Source organism: Pithys albifrons, chromosome 8 (genome assembly GCF_047495875.1).
Source record: "Pithys albifrons albifrons isolate INPA30051 chromosome 8, PitAlb_v1, whole genome shotgun sequence".
NCBI lineage: Eukaryota > Metazoa > Chordata > Aves > Passeriformes > Thamnophilidae > Pithys > Pithys albifrons.
Genome location: NC_092465.1, coordinates 652,280 through 665,836, shown reverse-complemented (window position 1 = coordinate 665,836; position 13,557 = coordinate 652,280). Strand labels below are relative to the sequence as shown.

Below are 13,557 nucleotides of genomic sequence, written 5' to 3'. Positions count from 1 at the left end.
GTCACACCAGATCACACCAGGTCACCACCAGGTCACCACCAGATCACCACCAGATCACCACCAGATCACACCAGGTCACCACCAGGTCACCACCAGATCACACCAGGACACCACCAGGTCACCACCAGGTCACACCAGATCACACCAGGACACCACCAGGTCACCACGTGTGTACCTGAGCTCTGCACAGTCAAATGTTTGATTTTGTACAGTAGGTCAGTTCTGGGTAACAACATAATGCTGAGTATTTACTCACTTCTGATTCTCAATAGCCTGGAGGGGTGATTATTTCCTCCCTGCATTCCTCAACAAACTGTGCCATTTCCTTATATTTCATTCTGCAACATTCATTAGCATAAGAAAGAACATTCTCAGCACTATGGCAGAGTGCAATACACAAGTTTAAAGAAAAATCAGTTTTTCCTGCTCAGTTCTGCTGAAAATTCTGTAATTCAAATACATCTTCTCCCACAAGCTAAAATCACTGCAGGAATGTTTAAGGAAAGTAGAGACATATTTGTAGCATGAGGATACAAACATTTAATTTAGCTGTCAGCAAGGTGTCCTAGCAAAACAAGACTGAAATAGTGTTTCCCACAGAGTACTTAAGAGCAGGTTTAATATTCTAATACCAATGGCACTTGCACCCTGTTTGAATTGCATTTCTGGTCCACACAATTTGGTGGTTCCCTCTATGCAAAAAGAGCCAGGCTGTGCTTTGAGAGCAGTCACAAGCAGACTCCATGCAGGGGTCTGTGTCCCTGACACAGGGATTCCCCCAGGAAATCACAAAAGGAGTGAGGCTGTGCTTTGAGAGCAGTCACAAGCAGCCTCCATGCAGGGGTTTGTGTCCCTGACACAGGGATTCCCCCAGGAAATCACAAAAGGAGTGAGGCTGTGCTTTGAGAGCAGTCACAAGCAGCCTCCATGCAGGGGTCTGTGTCCCTGACACAGGGATTCCCCAGGAAATCACACATTTCTTCAACAGGCCATTAAAGGCCACACTGTGCAACAAAGACTTGGCAATTCAAGTGTGAGCAGCTCAAGTCCCAAACCCCTTTAAACAGGGAAAGAGCATCTACAATTGGGTGAGCAGTTTAGGCCTCTCTAAGATCATAATTAATATGTTACAGGCTGTTAAATGCTGAATGAGCTCCTTTCACTTGCCCCTAAAACAAAGCAAACCTGATTGTAAATCATTTTGCAAAGGACACAATCATGATGCAACTTTAGTGTACAGGCTGGGTTAACTGGCAACCAGGAAGAAAAAACTTACTTATCTTAGTTTATTCTAATTTAGAAAGGTGGAAGATCAAAGCAAATTAGATTATAAGAAGCTCTTATTGATACCATAGGTATTCACATTTAATTTGTTTTACCTTTCTCTGTCTTTAGCTGCTTGTTCAGCCATTAATTTTCTCAGTTCCTCCAGACGTTGTAGATTTCTCTCCTCCTGTTCCTGCCACTTGAGCTGTTTTTCAGCCCAGTATTTTTTCAGCTAGAGATTGAGAAAATACAGCAAACAAATCAACACTCATTCCCAAGCCAAGGCAGGGACAACAAACAGTAAGAAAAGCCTAAGTTACAGTTTTCAATTTTGATCTTTTTAGAATAAAATTTCTATTTGAGAGAAATCTGCTAACAGCAGCTTTACCAGGAGAGCAGGAGGGTGTGGAGCCCCCACAACAAGAACAGTAAAATCAGACTGTGGACATGAATCTGAATGTATTTTTCCAGTGCAGTCTGAACAATGCCACTTCCATTTGCTCCTTGCCTTCCTCCTCTGCCATCCAAACCTTCAACTGTGCTGCCTACACCCCTGAGCTGGAGGGTCCAGGCCAGCCCAGTTTGCTGTGCTGAGGTGGGGAGTCCATTGAGGAACAGGAGACAGGACTTGAGTGTTCCTCATATAAGTCAGGAGCTTTTCCAAAGCTGAGTGAGAAAGAAAGGCCTCCAGGCAGACTCTGAAACCTGAGCAGGGAAGTTTATCTGAAAAGATGAGGGGGCTTGGATGCAAAAGGAAGAACAGGAGTTTAAAGTAAATATTGTTGAAGTGAAACACTGAATTTTTCATTTTCATGAATTCTACAGGATCTTGTTCCTAAACCCATGGCAGTTCTTGAAAGACAACTGGTGGAATTTGTAGCAGGCTTGTAATTCCCATAGTGCTGTGACATACTTTGCAAATCACAAACCCATTCACATTGGAAAAGATCTTGAAGATCATTGAATCAAACCATTGACCCAGCACTGCCAATATCATGGAATCACAGAACATTTCGTGTCTTTCTGACATCCCACCCAGCCCTGCCCTCTGGCAGTGGGAAGCCATTCCCTGTGTCCTGTCCCTCCATCCCTTGTCCCCAGTCCCTCTCCAGCTCTCCTGGAGCCCCTTCAGGCCCTGCCAGGGGCTCTCAGGTGTCCCTGGAGCCTTCTCCTCTCCAGGGGAACATTCCCAGCTCTCCCAGCCTGGCTCCAAAGAGGCTCCAGCCCTGGAGCATCTCTGGGGCCTCCTCTGGACTCTCCAGCAGCTCCACATCCTTGTGCTGCTGTTCCCAAGGTTGGGGCAGCTCTGCAGGGTGAGGGGTCTCACCTGAGGGGGCAGAGGGGCAGAGTCCCCCCCGTCCTGCTGCCCACGCTGTGGGATCAGCCCAGCACAGGGGGTGGTTTGTGGGTCCCAGCACAGGGGGTGGTTTGTGGGTCCCAGCACAGGGGGTGGTTTGTGGGTCCCAGCACAGGGGGTGGTTTGTGGGTCCCAGCACAGGGGGTGGTTTGTGGGTCCCAGCACAGGGGGAGTTTCTGGGTCCCAGCACAGGGGGTGGTTTGTGGGTCCCAGCACAGGGGGTGGTTTGTGGGTCCCAGCACAGGGGGAGTTTCTGGGTCCCAGCACAGGGGGTGGTTTGAGGGTCCCAGCACAGGGGGAGTTTCTGGGTCCCAGCACAGGGGGTGGTTTGTGGGTCCCAGCACAGGGGGAGTTTCTGGGTCCCAGCACAGGGGGTGGTTTGTGGGTCCCAGCACAGGGGGAGTTTCTGGGGTCCCAGCACAGGGGGTGGTTTGTGGGTCCCAGCACAGGGGGTGGTTTGTGGGTCCCAGCACAGGGGGTGGTTTGTGGGTCCCAGCACAGGAGGTGGTTTGTGGGTCCCAGCACAGGGGGTGGTTTGTGGGTCCCAGCACAGGGGGTGGTTTGAGGGTCCCAGCACAGGGGGTGGTTTGAGGGTCCCAGCACAGGGGGTGGTTTGTGGGTCCCAGCACAGGGGGTGGTTTGTGGGTGCCAGCACATGTTTCTGGGTCATGTCCAGCCTCTCCCCCACCCCCAGGTCCTCCTTCCCAGGGCTGCTCCACATCCATTCTCCATTCTGCACCCAACCTGTGTCTGTGCCTGGGATCCCCCTGACCCATGTGCAGCACCTTGCACAGAATGATGGACTCAGTGCAGAAAAACCCTTTGCTATTGTGATTCAGAATAAAACAGCTCTTCCAAACAGTGCTTATATTTCAGAATTGCCAACCTGTAAGCCAATCATTTCTTTAGACAGGTCATTTTTGTCATGAAACAACCTGACCTATAACCGTATTTCTTAGACTGCTTTTATTTAATATTGTTTGGAATACTCATATTTATGAAATAAAACTATCTCCTGCAATTATTTTCTTTTTGCATTCCCCATTGCCTGAAGGTGTTCTCATAAACTCTAATTAGGGACCAGTGCATAATCTTGAAATTCTGTGTTTAAACATACAGGAAAAATTGTAATCTGCAGTCCAGTAGAGCAACTGCAGCACTGGTAGTTAAAGGCATTTTACCCTTTCCCATGTTTGGAATTGTTTGACATACCCTGCCTGGGTTACAAACCAGGTAGAGAGCAGTCATTCCTTTTACACTGCTCACAGGTGTTTTTAAATATTCTTCTTGCTGCCTCAGAACATTCCCCAGAAAAGCAGCTGCAGTGTAAGGTTAGCAGCCCTTTTAAGGATCTAGGATGGAAAATACTCTAATGAAACATATGACTGCTGACCCCAAACAGCTGCTATTCCATCTGTGCACAGGCAGAGGATGGTTCTATATAGATATCACACACAGGAAAAGTTTGCACAACCAGAATATTTACAAATAAAATTAATATTGCTGGTGGTTGGCTCAGCACTGCCTGGCCAAGCCTCCTCCTTCCCTGTGGTTTCAGAGCCACCTGCCACTACAAACCCTGTGTGTGTAAAGGCAAATACACAGAGCAAGCTGGAACAAAAAGAAAAGCAGCAGCAGAGCTATCCATGACCTAAGCAGCAAACCCTCATTAAATGTCCCTCTCTGTATCTGTGGACTCAGGTAAAATCCTCATGAAACAACCTCCTGGATTTTTGCCATATCACTGAAATAAAAAGGCCAACACAAACACACGTGTGACACAGCCTGATTTGCTAAAGCACCACATTCACTACAGCAGGTTCCTGATTTTCTGTTCAGTTGCATCCCAGCCATTTGCCCAGGAGTGAGCACCAAAGTGCTGGGAATGCTGTCCCTTGGAGATGTGCTGGGAATGCTGTCTCTTGGAGATGTGCTGGGAATGCTGTCCCTTGGAGCTGTGCTGGGATGCTGTCCCTTGGAGATGTGCTGGGAATGCTGTCTCTTGGAGATGTGCTGGGAATGCTGTCTCTTGGAGATGTGCTGGGAATGCTGTCCCTCAGAGCTGTGCTGGGCACACTGTCCCTCAGGGATGTGCTGGGCACCCTGTCCCCAGAGCTGTGCTGGGCACACTGTCCCCCGGAGCTGTGCTGGGCACACTGTCCCTCAGGGATGTGCTGGGCACCCTGTCCCCAGAGCTGTGCTGGGCACACTGTCCCCAGAGCTGTGCTGGGCACCCTGTCCCCCAGAGCTGTGCTGGGGACACTGTCCCTCAGAGCTGTGCTGGGCACCCTGTCCCCCAGAGCTGTGCTGGGCACCCTGTCCCCAGAGCTGTGCTGGGCACCCTGTCCCCCAGAGCTGTGCTGGGGACACTGTCCCTCAGAGCTGTGCTGGGCACCCTGTCCCCCGGAGCTGTGCTGGGCACACTGTCCCTCAGAGCTGTGCTGGGCACCCTGTCCCCCGGAGCTGTGCTGGGCACACTGTCCCTCAGAGCTGTGCTGGGCACCCTGTCCCCAGAGCTGTGCTGGGCACACTGTCCCCCAGAGCTGTGCTGGGCACACTGTCCCCAGAGCTGTGCTGGGCACCCTGTCCCCAGAGCTGTGCTGGGCACACTGTCCCCCGGAGCTGTGCTGGGCACACTGTCCCCAGAGCTGTGCTGGGCACCCTGTCCCCAGAGCTGTGCTGGGCACCCTGTCCCCAGAGCTGTGCTGGGCACACTGTCCCCCAGAGCTGTGCTGGGCACCCTGTCCCCAGAGCTGTGCTGTCCCCACCCTGCTGCCCTGCAGGCTGGGAGCTGCTCCAGGCTCCTGCTGCATTGCAGCACCAGCTGCAGCACTGGGAGCTTCCCGAGGCTGCCACGCTGCTCAAAGGCACAGTCTGTGCAGCCAAACCAACCGAGCCCTGGTGTGTGACACAGTGACACACACACTGCCTTGTTCAGGCTCTGTTTATGAGAAGTGCAGTGTAGTAACATAACTGCTGTGCCAGAGCAGGCAGCTTTAGAGCTAAAATGGACTGTAGCAAGACCCAAATGACCATTTACCCTTCTCTATATAACACTTTACAAGACAACAAGTGGAATGAAATCAATTAAAGATTATAGGAGCAATCGTACACATTAACAGATGGAAAAATGCATAAAAGTTTCTCATACTTTCTCTTTTTCCTGAGCTCTACGAATGGTTTCCTGTTCTCTCTGTAATCTTTCTCTCTCATCTTCCTTTTCTTTCCTCCTGGCAGCTACAGCAGCTTCTAGTTTAGCAGCTTCTTCCTGCTGTGCTTTCCACTGTAGAACCTGGAAGAAACAGTTGAAGGGACTGTCCTGCAGCAGTCTGGGTAACTGCCTGTGACTGGGATTCTGCCAAGCTTAGACTGGGAAGGAAACACGTGTAATCCATTCACAAAGTAAGATTTATAATCTTATCAGCAACACAATCATTGAGCATGCACCACCTCTCAGTCACCTCGCAACTGACTGGCATAAGATGCAATAAAACCACATGTGAAGAGATTTTAGGAAAAATTGCTAAAACCACCTTAGCAATCCAGATCTTAAATTCCCTTCAGCACTCGGGCTCTCAGTGACATGCATGTCCCTTAATGAACCTACAAAGGGTGGAGCCCCGGGGTCACAGAGCAGAGTTGGCTCCCTGTGACAGCCCCACACTCCCACCCAGGGCTCGCCCAGGGGTGGGGCTCCGGGTCTGTCAGCTCAGACCAAACTGGCCTGGGGTCCCTGCCCCTCTCAGGGCTGTGACCAATGCCTGGGGGTCCTGCACACACGACATCCCCTGCTCTGTGGAAGGGAGGCAGCAGGCACGTGGCAGAGCAGGCCAGGGGCAGCTCCCCCTGCCCCTCCTTGCAGAGCCTGCCTGGGGCCGGGGTGGACCCCAGCCCAGCGTGCCCCAACCCAGGCCTGCCACCACCCTGGCAAACGGGGGGGTTAAAGCAGACCCCCTGTCCCCTGTGCCAGGGGCAGTGACCCATCTCCAGCCAGCCAAGGTCCCCACCGGCCTCGGTGCTGCCAGGGGCACTTGTGTGCTCATCTGTTCCACGCTGGTTTCAACAGGATTAATGATGTCTCCTTTTTGTTGGCTTGCCAGCTCTTTTTGTAATGGATTTGTCAAGTGCTAACAGAACTCTGCATTCCTCTAAGGAACAAGCACTGCAGCCATTTTTCAGCTGGTTTTCTACACTACAGTGAGGACTTTAATTCTAAGATATTAAAATGCTTACATTTTTTCCACCTCTACTGCATTTCACTGGCTGTGTGCACAGACTATTAATTCTTCTGGTTTGTACTTATGAAAGATGTTCTGTTCAGAAATCCAGAGCTCCCCATGGTCTGAGGTTCTCAGTGAGCTACACCCCTGAGTGATGCTGTGCTTCCCACACTTCTTGCTAAAATAACAATTTTACTTTGGTCTTTGCAGTACACTGAACAATGATGTGACTTCTCATGGAGTGCAGGCAAAGTAATAACCTGGAAATAACCTGAAAATAAGGAGCATGCAGATGGAGACAGAAGTGCCCAGTGACAGGCTGGCAAACAACAGGCACAGACTGACACACCTGAAATTCCGCTCCATCCATCACCTCCCTGCTGAGAGGGTGGATGGCCGTGCGGGGCAGGGAGGCTGTGGAGCCTCCAGCCCTCGGAGAGGTTTGGGTCTGGCTCCAGCATGGTCCTGGCTCTGCAGCTGCAGCTGCCCCTGCCTGGGCAGGGGGTGCCTGGGGGGCTGCAGGGGCTGCTCCAGCCCAGCTGCAACCCCCAGTGCCACCTCCCTCACACCTGAGACCTGCAGCACAAGGGCTGTTTAACCCAAATCCTCACAGAGCAACTTCGCCAGCAGCCTGCTCATGCATACCAGCAGTTTAAGAATCTAAAACAAAATGCTAAATTGTTTCAATTACCCTTCACTTGTCACACTAATTAACTCAAAGAGGAACGCTTTGAAAATGAGTTACAAGAACGTGCAATCCTTTCTACCTGGCTTTTGAAACAGACCAAAGCAAAACCACACGCAGGACGCTTTAAAATGTAACAAGCAAACAGTGAATGAAATCTGCTAAAAGCACACTCAGAGTGGAGCTGGGATAAGCTGCAGAAGCATTTGAAGGAGCTTTAAATGTCTGTAATAACACCACTGAGATTTTCTGAACTGAAATGCAATAACAATCAGATTATGTAACAAAAAATTGCTTTTTGTAAGCTTGGATTTTCCTACATCCTGCTTCACCCTTCTTTCAAACTCTCCTCAATACTGAGATCAATGAACCAGCTCAGTACATGATGCAGCTTCAGTTCCCTCCACGTCTGAGAACTCTTCTGATCCTTTATTGGTCCCCTCTGGATATTAATTTACCTATTAACCAGGGAACCTTTTTGGCTGTTTGATTGCAGTCATTAGCACGGTGAGGCCACTGAATTGGCCTCAACAAAAGCTGCAGTTCCCCAACACTTCAGGGAATGACATTGCCTGGAAATGAATGTGGAGAACAGAGCAGGCCCAGCAGAGTCTGGGACAACAACTGACTGAAGGGATCAAACCCCACTGAAGCAGTGAGCAGATACAGGTACTAATGCCATCTGAAATCATCTCAAGCTTAATTAATTTGTTCTCATTAGCAGTGGTTTGCATGGCAATGTTATACCCTGGTCCTGTGCCAGGCCATGATTACCTTCCCTGGTTGTTTCCACATAACTCTTCCATTACAGCCAATCAGGAAAATGGGCAATGAGAATGCCAGAGGAGAGTGGAACTGGACCATGTTTGCTCACCCTACCCAGTTGGTATTTTCTGTAGGCAGCACATGAAGCTAGTTTAAATTATCCCTGTCCCCTTCCCTACGTTTTTCTAATCCATGTCTTTTCATTAAGATAAAGTGAATTCACTTCTTTTAAAAATAATTCATAAGTGTAACAAAAAAGCACATAATTGCACCAAAAAAAAAAAAAAGAAGAGAAATTGGTAAACACTAGAAAAGCAGTGCTTACACAACATGTATAAAATGTGATTTAGTAGGCTGGCCTTGTGCCATGGCTCTTCCCACGTGAGGAGCTGAAGTGATATTGGGTAAAATGTTCTTAACAGAGCTGAGCTACGGTGAAGTGCAACAAATAACAACAATTAGACACTAACCAGAGGATTCAAATGCCAGTGTATTTCACTTTTGAGGCCCCTTTGAGCATTCAAAGCCTCAGTGCAGGAGGGCAGTGCAGTGCCCCAGCCCCAGCTGCCCCAGGCCAGGCTGTGCAGGGGAACAGCCCCAGGGCAGGAACGGCTCCCAAACCAGGCGCTGTCCATGTGGTCACATATTACCTGCTGGTGCCAAAGCAGAGAGTGGGCACCCCCAGCTGCTGCCCTGGCACAGTCCCTGCCTGGGGCAGCCCCACCGCTGGCAGGGCCATGTCCTGGAACAGAGGCAGGAGCTGAGGAGGCTCCGCAGCTTCCCCTGCTCTCTGCGTTCTGTTCAAAGTGACCAGCTGATGCTGAACTGCCAGCACTCCCACAACCAGTGGCCAGGCCAGCCCGCTGCATCCACCAGGCTTTCAGCTCCAGAGGGTCTGCAGAACAAAAACCCTCCCAAACAACCATTCTGCTTCACCACAGCAGCAATCTGGGAGCACAGACTGCACCAAAAATTAATGTGCTCCTGATTGCATTCTTTCATTCCTACCAGTGCAAAATCAGGAGGGTAGATTTTACTGTGTCAACAGTAGATGTTTTATTTAAATATTAAAGAAAATCCTAGCAGTTAAACTAATATTGAAGACACACTGAAACCTGGCTCCCCCACCACCTGTTCTCCAAAGCAGCTCCCATTTTAGCTGTACAAGCACTGCCAACAGTAAGTTCTGAAACTTTTTAATTACAACTGGCATTTCAAGTACATTTCACAGTTCATGTATTATTAGAGGAGCTTTTGCCAAGTGAATTATTAAATTGCTGTGCTGAACAGAATGTGTACACACCTATTTTCAGTTCATTATTTTAATATAGTATATTACAATAATGTAAAGTACACTACAAACTAATTAAAGTAATAAATTAGTTCTTTCACTCTAACATCTGAATAGTAATAATGTATTTACCATTTACTTAATGCTACAGATACATCTCTTTTAAAGACAGAGCAATTTGAGAGACTTTCCTTGGGAACTCCCATCGGATTAAGCAAAGACACCGTGTGGGATTTTCTCTTTAAGCAGCACTGACTGACATCACAAACAGATTCTGAAGCTGCCTGTGGTGACACAGGAGGTGCCACCAGGCTCCTGGGAGGGGTAGAGAGGACTATAGGACAGCTGGTGTGGGGAGGGTGTGCCCAGCAAGGGCCACCCAGGGAGCAACACCAGCCTTGGGAAACAGGGACAAACCGCACTGGGAGCCACAGGGACACAAAGTGCCTGGGAGCAAGAGAGCCACAAGGGCTGCCCAGAGCTCAGGGCAGAACTCTGGCAGGGTGGGCTGTGCCACAGACACACTCAGCTGCTAGAACTCAGATTCCAAGCAAAAATCCCCAGTAATGGTGTGATAAAGCCAGCACTGGTTGTCCTAACTGAGGTCAGAAAGGAAATCCTCTGAGATCCTCCACTGTGATTCTCTCTTGCTCACTCTTTCAACCTCAGAAAATGACCCAATCCCAATGCCCTTCCAGAATCACTCAGGATTTTATTAATCTCTGGAACATTTCTGCTCACCTTTACTTATTTTTATTATGGTTTGCAGTTTTTTTTCCTTCCAACTCTTCACAACTGATTCTAAGAATGCTCAGGAAAAAAAGGACTTAGAGGGTCTCTTCAAGAAAAATAACTTCACAGATGAAGATGTCACATGGCAAAAGTTGTGCCCCAGAATTTGGCTGGTTATGGGATTGTTCAGTCTGGAATGCTCCAGTGACCTCAGGCCTCCCACAGTTGCTCCCACTGCTCCTGTGGAGCTCAGGAGTCAGAGGACACTTGGGATCAGAGTCCAAAGGCACATGGAGGAACATCCACACCCAGATAACCAGCGGGATCCACTCTGACTGCCCAGACAGCCCCAGTCCTTCCCTCCCTCCCAACCTCACTGCGGCACCACCATCTTCTCTGCTCAGTGTCTTGCTGAATATAGAACTGGGAGTCATCCCAAGGCAGAGATACCTCTTCATCTTCCAGATGGAAGCCACAAGGCACAGAGGGGGAAAAATGCCTCTCGATTGCAAATTTGGATTTAACCCACGTCAACCATGACATTTTTCACTCACATCTTTAAAATAAGGACTGCAGCCTCAGAAGAAGTTGGTGACCTAAGGAATTCTGATACAAAGAGAAAGGTCTTCTAGAGCTATGCCTTTCTAGCATGTCCTGAGAAACAGAAATAAGCAAAGCAGATGTGAAAGGTCATGAAGTCACCAGAAGCTATGGGCTAAAGGACTGCAGCATCAGCTCTGCAGTAAGGATATTATTCTGAGCTCGTTCCTAATGGACACATCAGCCAGTGAGGAAGATGATTTAATAAATTTAGCAAACTTTTTATTTCCCCACACAAGAGCAGCTCATTACTTTCTCTCTGCTCTAGTACTGGCCAAACTGAGATCACTAGAAGATTAACATGGAAAACCCATTAAAAGGTGACTTTCAGTGCCAGCAGTGCAGGCTCTTCACTCCAATATAGTTCAGTCGTTAATAGTTCAGAGAAAAGCAGCACATGCTGATCTGTGACTTCTGCCTGAGCAACTCCCTGCCATTCTGACATGGGAAAAAAGGAAATCTTTTGAAGAAAAGGGGAGGGAAACATAGAAGAAAATAGAAGTTGAAGACCCAGTCTCCCATAAAAGAGCAAAGATTCACCCAGATAATTTCTCTCAGGGTTAATAGAAGTTAAGCACATAAATTCCACAAGGCCTAACTAGATAATAAATCCCTTAGACTTAAACATTTTACAAATTAAACAGGACAACAGAACACTCTGTAGTAAAATTAACCCTTTTTTAAAAGTCACAAAGCTGACACTGCCAAGGAAACTGGGACATACAGGAGACCTGCTACTGATGTGTAATTGTGTCAGCTGAAAATTAAAAAAAATAGAAATACTTGCACTATTCAAACCCACTACAGACTGAAACATAAAATATTAACAGTGTTATTCCTGGAAATACAATAAGAATAGAAAGTGTACACATCTATTCCTAAATGGAAAGCTAATGAGATGGGTGCCTCAGGGTGTGAATACCAGAGCTTATAAAAGGGAAAAAATTAAAATGCATATTAAGAACAGTTCCCTGGGGTCTGAAACATTACAGAGTGGAGGAGTTCATCCAAACAATGTGAAAAAGTCATCATTTTTTAGATTTAGGAAGTGCTTTTCTATAAGCGTTACATGTATCTGTTTCCTTCTCTCCCATGTCAGTAACTTCAGGAACTGCCAGGAATGTTTCAAACAGCCCATGAGTCGGGGACTGGCTGGCTGTGGAAGGAGGAGGGAGGCACTTCAGAGGTACAGGGGGCTCCACATTGCACAGGAGGATCAAGCAGGAGCCACTGCTGTTCACAGGTTCCCTCCAGCTGTGGTGGAACTGCCCAGAGCTGCCCTGCTGTCTGTGCCCTGGGCTGCCATGCCCAGAACTCTGGTGGCATCAGCTCCATGGCATTCAAACCCTTGGGAACACCTGACTGGAAATATAAAAGCCAAAGCCCATGCCAGGGTTGCAGGGCAGCAGCCACCCAGCCAGCAGGTCAGCATGAGGAGGGCACTCCCTCTGCCCAGGACCAAACCCTCCTGTCCCAGTGAGGAGCTGGGCTGTGTTACTGGCACAGCTGTCCCAGTGAGGAGCTGGGCTGTGTTACTGGTACAGCTGTCCCAGTGAGGAGCTGGGCTGTGTTACTGGTACAGCTGTCCCAGTGAGGAGCTGGGCTGTGTTACTGGTACAGCTGTCCCAGTGAGGAGCTGGGCTGTGTTACTGGTACAGCTGTCCCAGTGAGGAGCTGGGCTGTGTTACTGGTACAGCTGTCCCAGTGAGGAGCTGGGCTGTGTTACTGGCACAGCCACTGCAGCCTCCTGAGCCCACCCAGCTGGACACCAGGTCACAACAGCAGCAGTTATCAACATCCACATGGCATTGGCAAACCACTGTGACATTAATAGGTGGTGGGCTGAAGACTCCATTAACTTTGTACTCCAAATTCCTGCCCTGTTTTCTCCAGTCTGGTGATTCCTCAACGCTGAAAACTTCTGAACAGCACCTGGCATCACACCCAGACTCCACAGGATCATAAATGACAAGCAGAAAGTGGTAAAAGCTAACAGTTTCTGCCTCTGGCTTACACAAGGCCTCTGAGAAGCATTAGAGCAGCATTAGAGCATTTGGCAGTGGGATAATTAACAAATAATACACTCACAAGTTTAGTAATCTCAGAAGATAATCTTGTTCTGGCTGTGATTAAAAAGCACAATGGAAGTTCACATCCCTAGTAGATTTTTGACTGGTACTCTTAAGCAGCCTGTGCTCCACAGGCTACCTCTGAAAGGTTAAAAAAAATCAGAAAAGCTGTTAAAAACAACTGTTTTGATTGATAACAGAACATTGTCTTTGGCTATACAAGTGTTTCAATCTGAAAAAGGAATATGAGAGAAAAGCCTTGGAGCACAACCCTCACTCAAGACCTGAAGGGGAACAAGACACTGTTTTTGGAGAGGAAACTGGGCTGGGATCAGCACTGATAAAACCTGGGATCCAGCACAGGAGCAGTGCCAGCTCCCTGCAGCTGACACCACATCAAACCACCCTTGCTCAAGGCTGTGTGTGAACAGTTTACTTCTCACAGCTTGTCCTTGTACTTCCTCTCTCTCCTCACCAGCATCAGAGAACATCTTTCTGTTCCTGACAACGGGAGCGTCACCATTTTATTAACGTGGTTAAATATTGTGTGGGCTGAAACATTCACACATGCA

At 48.6% G+C, this 13,557-nt stretch overlaps 1 protein-coding gene across 1 annotated transcript in view; it reads right to left on the bottom strand.

Moving 5' to 3' along the window:
• Positions 1-13,557, bottom strand: part of CCDC148 (coiled-coil domain containing 148) — a 70,840-nt gene that overhangs the window by 20,478 nt on the left and 36,805 nt on the right. Inside the window, exons 11-12 of the mRNA XM_071562752.1 lie at positions 5,775-5,915; positions 1,380-1,498 (exon numbers count right to left, since the gene is read on the bottom strand). Of these exons, the coding sequence (XP_071418853.1) occupies positions 1,380-1,498; positions 5,775-5,915 (260 nt within the window). The remainder of the gene's footprint in view (positions 1-1,379; positions 1,499-5,774; positions 5,916-13,557) is intronic.